General features: G+C 40.7%; 1 protein-coding gene across 3 annotated transcripts; it reads right to left on the bottom strand.

Moving 5' to 3' along the window:
• Positions 1-225: 225 nt before the first annotated feature.
• Positions 226-8,826, bottom strand: LOC121721785 (SLAM family member 7-like). 3 transcript variants are annotated; one of them, XM_042108587.1, is made up of 6 exons: positions 8,570-8,826; positions 7,309-7,388; positions 5,382-5,690; positions 4,603-4,854; positions 911-1,041; positions 226-586 (listed from the first exon to the last, which is right to left on the bottom strand). In XM_042108587.1, exons 2-5 carry the CDS (start codon positions 7,355-7,357, stop codon positions 935-937), a joined length of 717 nt encoding a protein of 238 aa, XP_041964521.1. In that variant the 5' UTR covers positions 7,358-7,388; positions 8,570-8,826; the 3' UTR covers positions 226-586; positions 911-934. The 3 variants fall into 3 exon arrangements, with proteins under 3 accessions (XP_041964521.1, XP_041964520.1, XP_041964522.1); XM_042108586.1 differs by having other exon boundaries at positions 226-583; XM_042108588.1 differs by having other exon boundaries at positions 226-583; positions 7,309-7,389; positions 8,717-8,826.
• Between the last annotated feature and the right edge of the window lie 10,164 nt (positions 8,827-18,990).

Raw genomic sequence — 18,990 nt, 5'->3', positions numbered from 1 at the left:
GTACACGGCGAGTCGACACTGCATTATGTAAATGTAAATGAGCCAAGCTTCGATTTGGTGGTGGTGGTAATTAAACATGAATGGGGCCACATTTATGAATGGGAAATGTTGATTTTGTTAACAAACAACTGAAACCATTACACAGGGGACCTTTAACATGATATGGGGACATTTGGTTTTACTATAGACTTATTTTAATACTTGTTAAATAAATCTGAGTTGTAGGCAAGGCAAGGCATGTTTATTGATATAGGACATTTCACACACAGGGGCAATTCAATGTGCTCTACATAAATGAAGGCAAAGTACAGAAAATAATAGTAAATGGAAGCATAATTGTTCATTAGCTTAAAAATGAAGGAAGTGCTGAGCTTTTGGCAGAAAGCATCTAACAGTTTGGTCTTGTCTTGATTTGAAACTGGGAACAGTTGGGGCATTTTGATGTCATTTTGGAAGTTGGAAGACAGTTCTTGTGGTCAGTTCTATTAGTTTCTGTTAGAACCACTCTGCATTTTATATCACATGCAGATGTTTGATGGCGTTTTTTAGGAAGGCTGTGAAAGGCCCACGGCAGCAATCAACCCTGCTGGAGATAAATACTTGAATGAGTTTATTTAAATCATGTTTGGACATCAGACCTCTAAGTTCAGCAAAGTTATTAAGGTGATTTAGTTATTGTTTCTATCATTGTCAATTAAGAAGACCAACATTTTACAATATGGTTAGATAGATAAACGAACACTGAAGGAAATATGAATAGAGTTTACATATTTCATGTTAAAATAATTTCTTTTTTTTATTTCATGTACTGAGTGAAAACATAATGTATTTGTCTGAAGAGCATGCATGTAAGTTGGGTACTTTGTAAGTAACATAAATGAAAAAAGAGTGAAAGAAGGCATCATCTTACCTGTTTTCATCGGTTTTCTTTTCATTATACATTTACCAACAGCATAACAGACACCACCGGGACATAGACGGATAGGCATACAGATATGCTCAAGTGCAAAGCTCCATTTTGTTGTGAGGGAGATTTCTTGTCTGTGAAAAAATGTAGACATTTACTGTAATTTGTGTTAAAAACAAGGAGCTGATACAAATGTAATTTTTTTATCAGTTTTCATTCTCTCCACCCCATTGGCATTCAATGAGAACAGAGATAGTAATGAGGCAGAGGCTTCTGATAGCCACAATGATTTGCAAGGCGTGCTGCTAGTGTGTTACACTGCGGGTGACCCTCTGGTGCTCTTCAGTTTAGGGATGCAAAAAGTTGAAAAATGTTTTAAAGGAAATCTGAGGCCCTCACAAGGGTTATCTATTTTAAAATTCTCAAATGGCTAAAGCATGTCTATGTAACAGAGGTCATAATTCGTCCGCCGCTCACGTCCCTCGAACCCGCCACCTCGACACACACCTGCATGGGAGTCAAACGCTCTAACCACTGAGCTAAAAGCCCAGGCTTCCAACTCAGCGGTTAGAAGCGTTCTTAAGGTTAGGGGTCATGCTCGCTCAGTTCGCCTCTGTTACACTCACCTCCCTAAATCCTCACTCCCATGATCCGGGTCTACGGCACCACTGTAACAGAGGTCGTAATTCGTCCGCCGCTCACGGCCCTCGAACCCGCCACCTCGACACACACCGGCATGGGAGTCGAACACTCTAACCACTGAGCTAACAGCCCAGGCTTTTAGATCAGCGGTTAGAAGCGTTCTTAACGTTAGGGGTGTGAGGATTTACACGGGCAACTAGCATGATAGCTCAGTTCGCCTCTGTTACATCTACACATTTCGCCATCACAGCCTGCATCAGAGCATGACAAACTGGTTGCCTTTGGGCTGTAACTTCTAAGATTTAAAAGAATAGACTTTTGATAGTCTTTGACTTTCTGCATACGGGTCATTCCACGTCAATTCAACCAGGGCCCAAAAAATTCTGAAAAAAATACCAGGTGTACCTATGTTACCCAGGAGACACACTGTAAAATTACTATTATGTAAGATCAATACTTTCCAAGATACAGCCAATTTTACAGGGGGAGGGGCGTGTCCATTTGCTCGGCCTCTTTTTTTGTCAAAGTTCACAAGCCCATAACTAAACCATGTAGGAGGCTCAAATTTTGCATGCTGGTACATAAATAGGAATAGTATGTAGCAAAATAATCACGTTTGGTCTGGATGATCCTGCATGGTCATAGCTGTCCCTCAAAGTTGATCAAAATTGTATTGGAGTTTTTGGCTGGGCTCTGTTTAGGCCTTCAGAAGACATATTTGTAGCCTACTCAACATAGGCCCTTGATTTATTTTCCTTATTGAGATAAGTAGAAACACTCTCACAAAAACCAATGAACAGAAAATAGGTAGAGGAATCGCAAGGTTGCAGGTTCGAGCCCAGCTCCTCCTGACAAATCACTTTACCCCAAAAGTGGTCCCGATGTGCCAGTTGGCGCCCTCTGTGGCAGTCTATGCCATTAGTGTGTGTGTGATTGAAATAAGGAATAGGAGAGAACCACCCCTTTTTTTCTAGGAAACCGTAAACAACAATATGTGGAAAGGTGGAAAGGTACAGCACATGGCAAATGTGGTAAAAAATATGTGTGTAAAAATATGATTTGTTACTCTCAAAGTGGATTCCATTCATGTCCAGAGTTAGGGTGATTTAGAGAAAACGTGAATAGAACAACATTCAGATGTATTACACCTCAATTGGTGCCCTTTTAAGCTATGATGTGAGGGCTAAACATACCGTAATCATGAATTTTACCTTAGCTTGTTGTGAGAAACATTTTTTTTTTTTCAAAATGGTGGTTGTGGGGTAAGATGAGTCACCAGGCCTGGGGTAAGTTGAGCCAGCTAACTACAGTCGTACTTGTATTGCATCTGTAAAAATGTTAAGTTTGCCTTGATTTTGTGACCTCATTCTATATGGTTCCTTAGTGTTATAATAACTTCAGAGACTAGGCAGCAAATTAATCAGACTTATTTAAGTGAATTCAAAGGTAAACAGGTGAGAAAAGAGTCTTGGCAAATTTTCAGTTGAATCTATTTGGCAAATTTTCAGTTAAATGTTGGTGTTTGTTACTGTTTGTAGAAATTAAATTAAATTTGTTTGAAGAAAATAAAAATGTTTTCTGAAATCTTTGTGTTGGCTCAACTTACCCCACACCTAGGCTCATCTTACCCCACATAGGGGAAGTTGTGCCACGAGACCAACTTTTTTACAGAGAGCATCTCTTTACCCTTATAAGTTATCAAAGAGTTGTTGGTTACAGAAGTTGTAGAACACTTTGAATTTTTGTTTGGTGTGAAAATTACAAAACAAAACCTCTTTGACACATTAGAATGATGAAGAATGTAAAACAAATGGCTCATCTTACCCTATGGCTCCTCTTACCTTCTCCCCTATAAATGCAGTTTATTAGTGAACAGTACACCTATAAGTTCACTTGTACTGCACCCTAAAGGTTTACTACTTTTACACCTTGTATATATTTAACATATACTACAATAAACTAAAAGAGGTGCTAGAAGTAACTAGTATAGTTTACTTACAGTATAGTTCTCAGTATACAAGTTTACTATTATAAACTGAAAATGGGCCAATTTAGTCAAACAAAGTAGAAGTAGAAGTACATGTACAAGTGTACCACAAGTACATTTATACTAGTAAACTTGGGCATAAAGTAATTAGCATAAATAATTAGCATAAAGTAAACTCAGTAGCCAGAAAAGTACTAAAAGTATCTCTAAGCCATGTTACGTCATTAAAACTCTAAGTCATGTTACGCGGTTTCTAAGCTAAAACATTTTTTGTCACATACAACAAACATCTCCTCACAATCAGCTAGCCTTAATACACTGTACAAAAAAACGCTGTCTCTGTGGACAACCCAGGCTCCAAAAACTTCTACAAAAACAGACTGGTTCAGCCTGGACCATGAAACATAACAAACTGTTCCAGACAATCACTGACAAGATGCACGTTCATGTCAGTTTCAATTGTACAGGAGGGAGGGAGGGGCGAGCTAGCTAGCCGTCTGTTTTGTTTGAAACGTCAACAGAAGTGACGTTGCCAACCATGCTTAGAGAACCTTTAACCCAAAGTGCTCTGGGGTGACTGGCCCTTTTCAACATACTTTTGAAGTATCCTGTGTTTGGTATGCTGTAATAACGTATCACAAGATACATGTATTAAGTGTTGTGCTTGGATTATCAGTAGACATGACTACACTGGAGATTTACCAACTGGCAGATTAAGGGAGAGAGCAGACGGAACCATAAACCGTAATGTTCCCACCTAAACATCTTGAATTTGCTTCATACTTTATGTGAATTATGGCATTGAACCCAACAATGATGAAAGTATGAAACAAATCTAAGATGGCAGGAGGCATCTGTTGATCCAGATAGTACAGACAGCAGTAGCGGTGCAAAATTGGTCAAATCTTTTCAAACTCATCACTTTAAACATGGCAAGGCTAGTGGGAAAAATAAAACAATTGATTACAATAATTGATTGAATAATTGATTAAATATTACAGGTAAGATGGCCCTCATTTAAAAGTTGAGGACAGAATAACTGTGAAACTGTTCATGTCTTTTTTACCTGGACACTGTGTGAACTCCATTTTAGCAGTTTTAGAGCTAACAGGGTTCCTATGATTGCAGGTGATGCTATTATCTTTAAAAGAGAGGGTGAGGTTGGAGTCAGTGGAGGTTTCTCGCTCTGGAGTGCAGTTGATGTTGTTACAGGTGGAGGTCAGAGAGAGGTCATGACCTCTACAAGTCACTGTCACATTAAAGAAATCACCACAAGATTGGTTATAGACAACAGACAGGACAGGTGCCTCCACTGGATCTGAAACACACACACACACACAAACACACAAACAAACATAACTTTCATATTTTGGGAAAGGAAGTCCATCTGCGTTTCTCCTACTGATGTTACTAAAGGTATGTGTGTAAGCATGTGTGCTGGTGTGTGTGTGTGCTTGATAGATAAATGTGAATGGCTATCCCAAAGTAAAATTTCACTTTAATCTGATATATTAAAACATTTTCAGAGAATGTTGTATGTAGTGCTACAAGAATCTCCTCTCATAGCACTACTTACAACTAGCCTTCTAATTCTAGCACTTATCACCTGACTAGAACTGACACTAAACTATATTAAAACAGCACTCACTGATGCACTTTTCCCATTGTAGGCTACTCTACATTTTCAATTGTTTTAAATTGCTCTAGAATTGTTGGGAGAATTGTTTAAAAAGCTTTAAACTGTTTATCTAGTTGTAAGTCGTTTTGGCTAAAAAGCATCAGTCAAATGTGATGTAATGTAATGTAATAACCAGTATTATTCATTTGATCATCCATAATGCTCACCCAGAACTGAGAGTTCATGCTCAACCTTAATGTCTGTCTCTCCAGCACTGAGCTCTCCACTGTAGAGTCCACTGTCATTCTTCTGCAGGTTCTTCAGTTCCAGAGAGAAGGTCTCATTATTAAACTCCACTCGATGACGATAACCACCTTTATAGGCGACTATAACAGTGTCTTTGCGAGGTACATATTTCATTATATTATTTTGGCCAAAGTGCCACCTTATGAAATCTACCCCCATCTTCAGGGGCTGGTGCTGCTGGAACTCCAGAGTAACAGATCCTCCAGTTGGTTTGTACACAGGGGATCCAGCTGTGAGAGAACAAACGCGTTTGTTTATGTACTTTGTCAAGAGTGTTATTTCAGTGCAATGTGTAGGCCTACAATGTGTAGAAATAACTCCATATACAAGTGTAAATTTAAGCAATAAGCCCCGAGAGGCTGTGTGGTACACTGATTGTAGAACAGCTGAGGGGCATTATTAGGCATGACGCACAACCCTGCCCTTAGTTGTTCTAAAATCAGTGTAACCTACGGACTTGAGTGGCTTATTGCTTTTCTAATATGTTACTACATATAAATGGCAAGATTTTGTGAAATAAAGGCACAGCAACGAGAAATGTATTATGTAACAATTTATAGATAATAATCCTTCTGCCAAGAAATATATTTCCTCTACCAGAAGGATTGCCAAGCACTTCGAGACGCAGCTACTCTAACATTTGAATCGAGTTGTGCAGTAATATAGAACGAAATGCCGTCAGGTGTATGTTTGTGCTGGATTTTACGACATCGAACACGTTTCAGCCAAACATAATCAGGGACCGAAACTATCTGTTTTAGAAAAGACATTCTATTGCACCTCATCTTTAAATAAAAAAGAGGTTACTATTCAGCTAAGTTGTTTGCATGTGTGTGTGTGTGTGTCTGGTGACTCCCTGCAATACAGATGCAATATAGATACAGTGTGTCTCTTAAAGTGTTGGGAACCTGCTGCTTTTAGCCTATAGTATAAGTATATATACTCTTTTGATCCTGTGAGGGAAATTTGGTCTCTGCATTTATCCCAATCTGTGAATAAGTGAAACACACTCAGCACACAGTGAGGTGAAGCACACACTAATCCCAGCGCAGTGAGCTGCCTGCAGTGAGGGGTTAGGTGCCTTGTCTACTGGTCGGGGTTCGAACCTGCAACCCTCCGGTCACAAGTCCAAAGCGCTAACCAGTAGGCCACGGCTGGCCCAAATATAGGGATGCAAATGTACTAGCAAAGAAGCTAAAACTCATGGTGCCAGCTTCTACAACTCACAAACGATATGTCTAATGATATCACAAAACTAGAAGATAGAAAATAGTTCTAAGTTCTAAGATATGTGCAAAAGTTGTAACTTTTTCACAAGATTTTGATTACACTATTAATGAGAGTTGAGATACATTAGCAACATGACATTGCAAACATAGATATCATATTATGTTAAGGAAAATGAACGCCTATTTTTTTCAGATAAAAGGTAAATGGACTGCACATAACCCTTTGCCCCTCCTCCTTTAGTGTTAGTACAATCCTTATACTACATAATTAGTATGCATTGCTCAAAAGGCTCAGAAATAGTCCCACATATCACAAAATAAAATGTCTTGGAAAAAGCATTTCTAGAAGTGAGGCAGACAAATCTAAAATATACAAAAAATATTGCATGGTTGCTATGTGTATGCAGTTATCGATTCTAAGGGAACCCCAGTACCAAGTAACAGACACTGTGGTAAGTGACAGAAGCCCTGTCAGGAACCTTTTATGGGCATGTGGTCAGCTCAAGAGAAAAGATAAAGAAATAAAAAGACCATCTGAAAGAAAGAGGGGAAACAGCGGACTACAGATATACATACATGTAGCAGCCAATAACAAATACTGTAAGATAGTGAAGGTAACCTGTTTGAAGGGTGTAGACCAGAAAAAGCAGCACAACAGTGACACTCATCTTCTTCTCACTGAGGCACAAGTTCAATCAACTGAAATGAAACAAATTGTCATTCAGCCGTTCTGAAATAGCAACTGAAACTAAAACTGTCAACCATCTGTAGTCAGGAAGCCATGCTTCGCCAACATGAAAATCTAGTTCCTGCTAACAGGTATGTGTTTGACATGCCATGCTGATGATGATGATTATGATGACTTAATTATGATAACAAATAGTACAACTTAAGTTTTCTAAATTAATGATTTGCAAACCCGGACAGCAAAAGAGTGCCCAATCAACATTAATTGTTGGTCAGATTGATCAGTTTCCGTCAGACGCCCAAAATTAAGCATCGATGGCACGAGTGGTGGTTGGTCTCTCAAAGTAGTGTTGAAAGGGTTACGGAAATGTAGGCTACAAAAACGTCAAGTCATATTCATGCACAAGCCAACTAAGCTAGGCCTAACCTATACTATAAGCTACTGGAAGACATTCAAGGGAATAAGTTCATGTAGCTGTACTGTTCTAAAGTGTACCAACAATGTAGGTAGGTAGTATAGCGTACCTTTATTTCCAGTAACAGGCAATAAAGTTGCCTTGTTTATTTTGTGTGGTTTCAGTTGTCATACAACTGGTATAAATTACAATAAGGTCTACCACAATCTAGATAATTTAGCTCTTTACACATAGGCTTTAGTATTTTTTTGGTGCTGCTATCAATTGAGCATTGTATAGTTTAAATGTAGCTGAGTAATTTTAAATTATACTTTGAGTTCAAGCAGAAACTCTTTTTTCATAATTACTTGTATAGCCTACTAAGAATATGGAGATCATGTGCTCCATGGCTACCTCTGATCAATTAGAGTGATAGCCAATGTCCACTTTCAGTGCTCCACAACACTTAGTTGAAAATATATGCATATTTAAGGGTAATGCAAGGATTTTGTATTTAATTAGGTAGTCTGAGTCCAACCGATTTGAGGGCCGCTGATTTTGTGTCCCAGTCCGTCCCTGAGCCCTGTAGTAGCCATATCTATGTGTGGTGCTACCAACTGCATGACACTAGGCCTAGATATTTTTTAAGGTTTCAACTAATGAAAAAAAAAACATCCCAATCTTGTGTTGTATGCATTAGTTTAATTAACTTATTGTATCCCCATGTTTAGAGGTCATCTTAATTAAAAAGCTGTACAACTTAGCCCATCCTCCCCTAAGTAATCATAGAGTTTTTACCTGTGTGTAGGAATACAAGAAGACGTCCCCTCTTTTCCAGAATTGTAGATTTAAGAACAGCAACACTTTTGTACCCACATAATACTTACATCATCTATTATATTTCTAGCTATTAAAGACATACCGACAACATTTCCCTTTTTTCACATGCCCATTATGCACACGATACAAAACGAGCTACTGTAGTCTCTTCCTGTCTGAATGCAGCTTAAAACCAAAACCAAAAAAAGAGTGGTGGTGTGAAGCTGTAAGAACTGTGTGTCGGATGTGAACGTTTTCACAGAGAGGAGAGGGCTAATCTAATGTTTTCATTTTGTCAAAGGGGGACAAATTACATTAACTTTTACATGAACATATACTGGTTTGAAATTCATATCACTATAAAATGCAGTTGGGTGTGAATAAAAAATAATGTTTTGCATGTTTATTTTTTAAACAATGTGCCCAGGGGTGTGGCAATTAACAACTTAGGGAGTGGCTTAGCGCATTGTCTAAAAAGCACTATTGTATACCAGGGGCCTTTTGCACAAAAGCAGAATTAAGACATCCGGGATAAGTTACTGAGCTGCGCTCAATCAATCCAAAACAAGAGCATACAGGCTTAATTGGTTGCACAACGAGCACGCCAGGATGAGCAGACACGGATTCATCAAGCCAGGTGAAACCTATCCTGGATAAGTGCGCGCTCACGGCACCCTCTAATACAGTGTTTCTCAAAGTGTGGTCCGCAAGCTAACCCAAGTGGTCCGCGAGCAGACGTGGTAAAATATAATATAAATGAGTTGTTTGCAATATTGAACCAACTTGTATGTAAATACAAACAGGTCTGTAACAATGCTTATGTAAGCTACGCCAGTTTAAATGAATTTTCTCACACAATATAAGCAAGGTGCAAATACAATAAGCAAGGTGGTTCAGTGAGTAGGCCTACTGTGTAATATACTGTTAAAGTAGGACTACTGTTTTTTTAGCTAGGTGGTCCGTGAGGTTGTTTTTATTGGTTAAGTGGTCCTTTGTCTGAAAAAGTTTGAGAAACACTGCTCTAATAGACCCCGCCACCGATCACAGATTCACTGATGGAGTGAAGAGTGGCGGACTGAGGTGCGTTCTGGGTTGATGCGCCGACTTACGGCAATGGGAGGAAGTGACGTAGCAGAAACGAGTGAGAGTGAGATGGAGAATGAGGAAGCGGGAGAAACAAACCGTGGATGGGAGAAAGTTATCTCTAGGAATGGAAAAAAAGAGAAGCAGAACTAATAGTGGTAGTAGTTTAAGTGCTAAATCTCTGAAGTTGGGTGAGGAAGATACTAGAGTAAACGTAAGACAAATGGAAGAGATCAAGGTAAAACTTCAGTTTGATTCGCAATGTTCTTTGAACCCATTGAGGCTATCAAAAGCGTTATATGACGCTGTAGGAACTGTGTCAGTTAAGCCATTGAGAGATGGAAGTTTAATCATTACATGTGTTGATAATAGACAAAGAGACATTTTGTGTAAAATGACCATCTTGGAGGGGAAGAATGTCAAGTGTGGTGTATGGGAGAAGAAAAGAATAGTGCAAGGAGTGATCACAGGGGTCCCAACGGAGTTGGCTGATGATGAGATTATGAGAAATGTGACGGGAGCTAAGGTAGAAAGAGTGAAGAGGTTGACGTATAACAAAAACGGGATTAAAAAGGAGAGTTTGTCTATACTGTTGTCTATGAGAGAGGAAACATTACCAACAAGAGTAAGGGTAGGTTACATGAGCTACCAAGTACGTGAGTACATCCCCCCACCACTCAGGTGCTTTAAATGTCAAAAGTATGGGCACATAGCAGCAGTATGTAGAGGGAAAGCAAGTTGTGGCAAGTGTGGAGGGGAGGATCATGAGTATGGTAAATGTAAGCAAGGTGTTAAGGCTAAATGCTGTAATTGTGGAGGAGAACACAGTGCTGCGTATAAAGGTTGTGAGGCGCACAAACGCGCAGCAGAGGTACAGAGAGTTAAAGTAGAGGAAAAGGTGACATATGCTGAAGCAATTAAACAAGTTAAAGGGAAAAAGGAAGCAGTGTTAACAGCAGGAGTTGGTCCAGAAATACCTGGACGAAGTCAGCACTGGCACTCTCAGGAAATAAGACAGATTGGGAAAGAGGTAAAGTCAAAATATATCGCAGTGGACAATGTAAAGTTTATAGCCTTCATAGCAGAAGTTATCAATTGCTCTGCTCAAACAGCGAGCAAGACTGAGAGGATCAAAATCATAATAAAAGCAGCACAGAAGTACATTGGTGTGGGGGAGCTAACTATAGACAGCATCAATGATTTACTACTAGCAGGGGTTGGACAAGAGGAATCACAAGCAGCATGACTCTGTAGCCTGGGTGTTCCCATGCTGCCTTGCGCGCGATTTGATTCACGCTGCTAAGGCAGCCTGGAGACCATGGAGCAAATTTTCGCCTGAGATAGGGGACCAATCACAGAACAGGGGGGAAAGCAAGACGATGATGAGCTATGCACAGACGCATTTGATAGACATCCGTGGCACCCAATAAACGGATCTGGGCATTTTTTTCAAATACGAGAAAATGAACGTTTGTTCCCAGACCACGTCTCATTGAGAAGTGGTGGCGCTAGCCAGGCTACAACACACCAGCATGGGGTGGAGAGTGAGGGAGCCATGTTGGGAATTTGGCCAGTGGTCCAGGGATCACCCTAATCTTTGATGTCCACAGTGAGTCAGGACTTAATTTTACCATTGCATTCAAAGGCCCGTTTCCTGCAGTTCAGTGTATCCATAATGTAACAAAGGGATTGGGGGTTGATATTATCCTGACCAGAGAGGAGGAGAGTGCCTTTAATGTACCGACGTCATAATATGCTAATTAGATGAGTAAATTAACCCTCTTCATAAACTTTTGTTTGAAGCCATGGGCTTTTGAAATGTTAATGTAAAAATCCAATGTTGTTGTTTTTTTGTTTTTTTTAAACCTGGCGCCTAAAGGGTTTACAAACTAATTTTACATTGTAGCACAAACTTCAGCAATTCAAGTATAGTTTACTTTTGTTTTTTTTCAGCAATTCAAGTATAGTTTACTTACTCTACCACAAAATTAAGTAACACTCATTTTACGCAAGTAATCTCAACAAATGACAAAAACTGAATTCTACTTACTAGAACGCTATTATGTTTTACAGTGAAAAACAGAGGTAAACGCAAAACATTAAAGCTGCAAGATTTTTTTGATCATATTCACTGAAACCAACACTATGCTCTGACAGAACAACATAAATCAGCCAGTATTAGAAAAAAAACCGCACTTCTACCTCCACCTAGTGCCTGTTATTTGTTTTGCAAAAATCCACAGCTCCCGGTTCTTCTGGTCCAATCAGAGCAGGGCTGTGTGAGATCTGACTGTCAATCACAGTCTGGTGCAGTCTGGTGCGCAATGACGAGCACAAACTCGATGAGAGGGTGCTCGGTGGTAGTGGGGGAGGGGCATGAGAGTTGGGGCATGAGAGTTGTAAACATTCAAAATTTTGGCCCATCAATCTGTCAGACTTGCCAACTGCAGCTTTAAACTTGACTCAAGTAAAATAGACATAGTTCAATGGAACTTAAAGCACTGTGTTAGGACTGTCAACTCACAAGTCTTTCATTCAAATGAGAATTAAAAATGTTGATAAGTTAGAAAAAATATTGTTTATATATGTTCATAGAATGCATAACACATTTACATCATTCATAATCATATTTAGATCAGTTGGTTATTTGCATGGATCACCGAGTGGTTAGTGGTGTTCGTTGACAAGTAGCATAGCGACTTTCTGTCGTGTTTTATTTGGCATTTTGTAAAATCCCATTGATTTCTGTTGGAAGACTCATTGCACGTTGATATTACTGCGCCACTGTCTATGCTTCAGGCTGAAATATTGAGCGGAAGTTCATACGCGGTTGTGAGGTGTCTGAAAAAATAGTTCCACAACTGACACTTGCACTGGCACTGACACCCATCATCATGAAGTGCTTTGAGCGGCTTGTCATGTCACATATCAAATCCATTCTCCCCCCCACCCTGGACCCCTTCCAGTTTGCATACCGAGCCAAGCGGTCTACAGAGGATGCAATCTGCTCTGCCCTCCACCCAGCCCTCACCCACCTGGAAAAAAGAGACTCATATGTGAGATTGCTGTTTATAGACTTCAGTTCTGCATTCAACACCATAATACCACAACAACTCATCTGCAAACTTGACAAACTGGGACTCAGTACCTACCTCTGCAACTGGCTACTGGACTTCCTCTGTCAGAGGCCTCAAGTAGTACGTGTTGGCAACAATACCTCAAGCAGCATCACACTGAGCACAGGGGCCCCCCAAGGCTGCGTGCTCAGTCCGCTGCTCTTCACCCTGCTGACGCATGACTGCACTGCAACCTACAGCAACAATCACATAGTGAAATTTGCTGACGACACAACTCTGGTGGGTCTCATCACCAAGGGCGACGAGACTCAATACAGGTTGGAGGTCGACCATCTGACCACGTGGTGCAGGGACAACAACCTCCTGCTGAACGTCAGCAAGACCAAAGAGATTGTTGTTGACTTCCGGAGAGGTCACACCCAACACCTGCCACTGACCATCGACGGTGCTGTGGTGGAGAGAGTGAGCAGCACCAAATTCCTGGGGGTGCACATCAGCGAAGACCTCTCCTGGACCACCAACACTGCATCACTGGCGAAGAGAGCTCAGCGCCGCCTGTACTTCCTGCGGAAACTCAGGCGAGCAAGTGCTCCACCAGCCATCATGACCACATTCTACCGAGGCACCATTGAGAGCATCCTCTCCAGCTGTATCGCTGTGTGGGGCGGAAGCTTATTGGTGCTTCACTCCCCTCTCTGAAGGACATTTACACCACCCACCTCACCCGCAAGGCGACCAAAATTGTGAGTGATGCAAGTCACCCCGCTCACAATCTGTTTGATCTACTGCCTTCTGGGAAGAGGTACAGAAGCCTGCGCTCCCGCACTACCAGACTCACCAACAGCTTCATACACCAAGCTGTAAGGATGCTGAACTCTCTCCCTCCTCTCCCCCCTCCACCCTCAGCTACATAACATCCTGGACATTGGACCCACAATGGCCGCCTGCACTACTCCACTTGCACACTTGTACACTTTACAACTTGTTGTTGTTGTCCTGAAAACACAACACTTCTGCTGCTCTTACATAACTTGCACCACTATGCCACTTTCTTTCTTACTTAGGTCAAACAGAACTACCCAAGCCTTTTATTGGCCTGACTTTGCACTAGTATTTTATTGACTGTCTATGCACAATTTCAACCAAATTTTGCTGCTCTTATTTTTTTCATTATTATTTGTGCCCTCTTATTTACTTATTTACTTACTTTTTTGTTTACTTGAATGTTATGTTTGTCTGTGGACTTAAATTGGTAAAATATGTCTTGTCTTCACCGTGGGATAGTGAGAAACGTAATTTCGATCTCTTTGTATGTCTGGAACATGTGAAGAAATTGACAATAAAGCTGACTTTGACTTTGACTTGACACAATAGCAAATAAGACGGCTGGAAATCATACATTGCGCCGATATATTTGATTATAATAATCAACGAACACCACTAACCACTCGGTGAGTTGCACAGTTTTGAAAACGAACGTTAAGGGTTGTTTTAGGACATGTTTGTGCATGCCTGTTGCAGCCACTCTGAAGCAGTAAAGGCGATTCAAAACGAGTCAGAAAAGTCGAGACCGGACCAATCGTCAAAATTTCGGTGTCCACCACTCTAGTTCATCCAAAACAAACCAGAAAAGGGACTCAAAGTGCTAAATACCAGAATTTTCCTTTAAAACACTGTCCAAACACATATAGGTATAACAGGATCATTACATGTGAGGAGGTTGGCAAGGAGAAAACAGGTCCATTCCACATGCATGTTGGCTAGTGTCTGTGCTTGTGCCTTTCCAAATACACACTGACAAACAGCAAGACTTTCTACTGGCTGCGCAGCACCTAGACACGTACACATGGCCACACAGACACGCGGGCAGTTAGTTCAAAGACAGGCAGATAGAGCCTCTTGCATGAAGGCTTTGCCATTCTTCTATGGTATACCAGTAGATTAATGCATTGCTAGTTGGCCTGCATTTGTAATGAGACCTTTACAGATAATTCATAGTTATTCCCCTCCACTGTGTTCCTCTGATTAGCATCTGCTAGCTTTCCATCAATACTAACAGGTCACTGTCAAGACTATTTGTCTCTTCTCTTCATTGGAATGATCTATCCAGTGTTCTCCGTTCTAGCAGTGATTTGAGGATTTTCAGGAAACATTTAAAAACTTAACTTACATTTAATTAATTGTCTTTACAGAGTCATGGCTTGTGTGAAGACTTGCTTTTATTGTCATAATTCTTCTTATTAATATACGTATATTATACTTCAAAATGTATTTGACTTTACTTCACACTATTAATTGAAATGCTAATTTAATGTGTATTATTGTTGTTGTTGTTGTTGTTGTATGTCCTTTTGGAGAAAGTGTCTGATAATAAACATAAACATCTATAGAAGCGTCCTCTGGTTTATCGGCTGCCTCACTAGATAGCACCAAGGTTCAAAGAATTCTGAACGGAACCGGTTCAAGATCCTATTCTCTGTTGGTCGAAAAATGCTCTCAGTGGTCTATTTTGTTTGCAATGCTAACCCAGGGTAGTCACATTGAGACAGCTGTCTCTTTTCCAAGTGAGCCCTGGCCAAGAAAGTCAGCACCTAGTTGAAGGGGATAAACATACAACATAAAACAATAGAAATACACAACAACTTAATTTAGCAACAGCTTAATTGGTCTAGCTGAAATGTGCGATTAAAAACAGTTTTCAGGTGTCATCACATCCTCATTCATTTTGAATGACAACATTTGCATGGCCCGGTAGCACATGTAGGAGCTTTTCAGAAAATATGACAGCTGCTTCTGTGTCTGATGTAAACGTGACTTTCAGTTCCCCCCACATCCTCTGGCCTGATAGAAGCCTCATCTACTCTGAAGAAGGTGCTGCGCTAAAACACGTCTGTGCAAAAGACCAATAAAAGAAGCAGTTTGCAGTTACTGTAGCATCCTCAAGAGGTTGGTGTGTTGACCAAGTTCCCATGGAAACTTTGTTGAAACAAAGAAATAATAAAGCTGCAGATTATTTTCCTCCTCAAATGTGTTTCATTAAAATGACATTTATAAATAACAAGTTATGCCACATTCTGACACACAGGCACAAGGAAGAGGAGATAACTGCACATGCTCTCTCTTGGAGGAAGCCATTTCCTTTATGTTGCACCAATGTCCACACACCATATGCTCACACACACACACACACACACACACACACACACACACACACTTAACATGAAACTCACTGAAGAAGAAGAAGAAGGTTAAGCAAACCCTTCTTTTTGTGTCAGCTTTTTTTTTGACAGTTTGCAAATGGAGTGCATTACCACCATCTGCTGGACTGAAATGTGGTGGCAAGTGTACCCTGTAGCAACACTCCGGCTGCTGGGTGAATAAGGTAAATTCTGAGCGTTGACAGTGTTATCTTAGCGCCCCCTGCTGGGAAATCATACAACTGCTCAACCTTGACTCAGTGAATGTACATAATGATTATATTACAGACATAGACAGATGGAAAACATGCAACATAAAGCTAAATTGTAAAGAAATTAAAGTTATATGTAAGCCTGCTATGAGGAGAAGAAAGATTGTGGTAGTGCAGTATGTCTAGCTACTTGTTTACTTGTTGACCTGCCATGTAAATTAAAAGACTGTTTCTTTGTGTAAATCTATGTTGGACAGAGATCATTTGGAAGGTTTCGGTGGCTAAGCTCACGTGGCATGTCATCATCAACATCAGAATGCACTCTTTGGATTTTCATTAAGAATGCCGCAATGGGGTGCCAGCTGTGGCGCAACTCGCTGGGGCACCTGCACCATACACCAGCGACCCGGGTTCGATTCCTGCCCCGTGGTCCTTTCCGGATCCCACCCTGACTCTCTCTCCCACTCGCTTCCTGTCATTCTCTACTGTCCTGTCACATTAAAAGGCATAGAATGACACGATGGGAAAAAGGGTCAAAATCTCATGACCTCTCCACTGGTGTACTTCAGTGATCAGTACTTTGACCCTCCTAACCCACCACGTTGCCACTATTGATATACAAATCATCTGTGCTGCTTATCGTGAGAGTGTGTAAGACCAAGACATGATATCCTGTCTTATTCTGACGAGTTTTTGCGAGAGCGCACATCCCTACATTTCTAACGTTACGCATCATGATCAGCCCTCAATTAGAATAGAATAGAATAGAATAAATCTTTAATGTTCACCATGGTGGAAATGTTTCTTTGGCTGATCAGACATACAAGACAGATGGACATACAGACAACATGTCAGACACATTGAAGATGTCTCCTCTCTCCGTTTCTTTTATTCCCATCCCATCTCTCTCCCAATCACTTCCTGTCACTCTTCACTGTCTTATCTTTTGTTTGTTTGTTTGTTTGTTTTTGTTTTATATTCGTGATATTAAAGGAGAATTCCGGTGTGCCATGCAAATAAATCACTGTTTTACACCATTTACGAGGCTCAATGTATCTCCACACTTCATTGGTAGACTTCCGAGGGCCTTGACATTTAAAACGAGACATTGAGAACTTTGAAAAAGCACTGGTAGTTTACTTACAAGACGATTTATCCAGACAGTATCTTCACGAAGTTTAGCGTTTGCAGCCATCTTGAATTTAGTTACGATTAGTCGAGCAACAAGTAAGAATGAACAGGTATGATAAGGGATCAGATTCCAAAAATAATTCCGTGGAAATGCATGGATTCCAGTTGCTGCTACTGGAAGAAACTGGAATCCATGCATTTCCACTGAATTATTTTTGGAATCTGATCTCTTTTTAAATGTCAGGGCCCTCAGAAGTCTACCAATGAAGTGTGGAGATACATTGAGCCTCGTAAATGGTATAAAACAGTGATTTATTTGCATGGCTAGCCCGATGCCGAAGCACCACCATTGAAAAAGCTGTTGGTAGCATCGGCTAACTAGCGCCAGATTTTGGAGTGCAGGGGACAAGCCGAGATGGGCTATGAGACATACGTTCACACTCGGTATCATGTTTCAACACACTTTAGGTCAATATCACACCGGAATTCTCCTTTAAACTCCACATATGATCAAAGTTGGCACTCTTGTTGAGAAACCTTGTACTATGCTAAATGTAAACTGATTACTTTAACACATTTCTGCTAAAAATCCAGCCAATGGTACAGTAGATCCCACCCCAAACCCCGTGTGGGAGAACCCACTCTATTGATGTCACTCTTCACTGTCCTATCTAAAGACGAAAAGGCCCAAAGTATAGTTTATTTTATTTTTATAAGTGACATTAAACTCCCAATATGATCATAGTATTACTCGGCACCAGAGTTGTAAAAGTCTGTCGTCTGAGCACTAAAGCATGTCAGTGCAGAAAGCTTCCACATGTTAGCATTGATATTGGTTCTCTGGTCTTCTCTGAATAGAAGCTGTCTGTTCTCAATTACATTTACATCAATAGCCATCAAACCCATGTCCTCTGTGTTCCTGAGGGAATTTGACTCACAATGTTGTTACTCACAATTAAACTAGAGCAGGGTAGGTCCACACATCAAGCCAAGAACAGAAAGGCAGAGGACATGGACACAGGGAACAAACCATGACAAGCAGGCTCAGGGAAAGATAACAGAAAACATTACAGGATTTAAGCACACAGGAGTATGACAAGAGAGTTAAAGGTTCCGGTAATCAGTGAGGGGCAGGAAGCACAGCACCGGGGGAAAACCTGAACCACAGCGTGAGAACATGACAGGCCAATAAAAAGAATAAGCAGCCAGAAGGCACAGAGTCACTCAGACAAACCACTGTTCAGGGCAGTTATATGAAACAAATGTTTCAAAATGATGGTGTGCCCGTTCACTGTACATTCACCTGCATAGTCCATGAGCCCGTTCACTGTACATTCACCTGCATAGTCCATGAGCCAGTGCTGTTACTTGGGACCATCTGGGGGTAATCATTAGCTTAGTGATTTTGGGCAGAGACTTTCTAATGAGGAGACACAGCACTCAAAAAATCCTCCATAGAAATGCATGGGGTTAGTTTACACATATCCCACCCCTTCCTCGGCAAAACGTTGACATGTGAATACATTGAGCCAATCATGTGGTGTGATGTGAATACATTGAGCCAATCATATGGTGTGTTGTGAAGACATCTTCCCAAATTATGTGTTGTGAACTCGCCGCTGGAGCAAGATTGGTGTCGTGAAGCCTTGCACACACGCATTTCTGCTGAATAGGATGCCCGATGAGTGCCCAAAAAGCGT

The sequence above is a fragment of the Alosa sapidissima genome, chromosome 1 (assembly GCF_018492685.1).
Source record: "Alosa sapidissima isolate fAloSap1 chromosome 1, fAloSap1.pri, whole genome shotgun sequence".
In the NCBI taxonomy this organism is placed as follows: domain Eukaryota; kingdom Metazoa; phylum Chordata; class Actinopteri; order Clupeiformes; family Clupeidae; genus Alosa; species Alosa sapidissima.
Note: the sequence above shows the minus strand (reverse complement) of the source record. Positions and strands in the feature narration are given on the sequence as shown.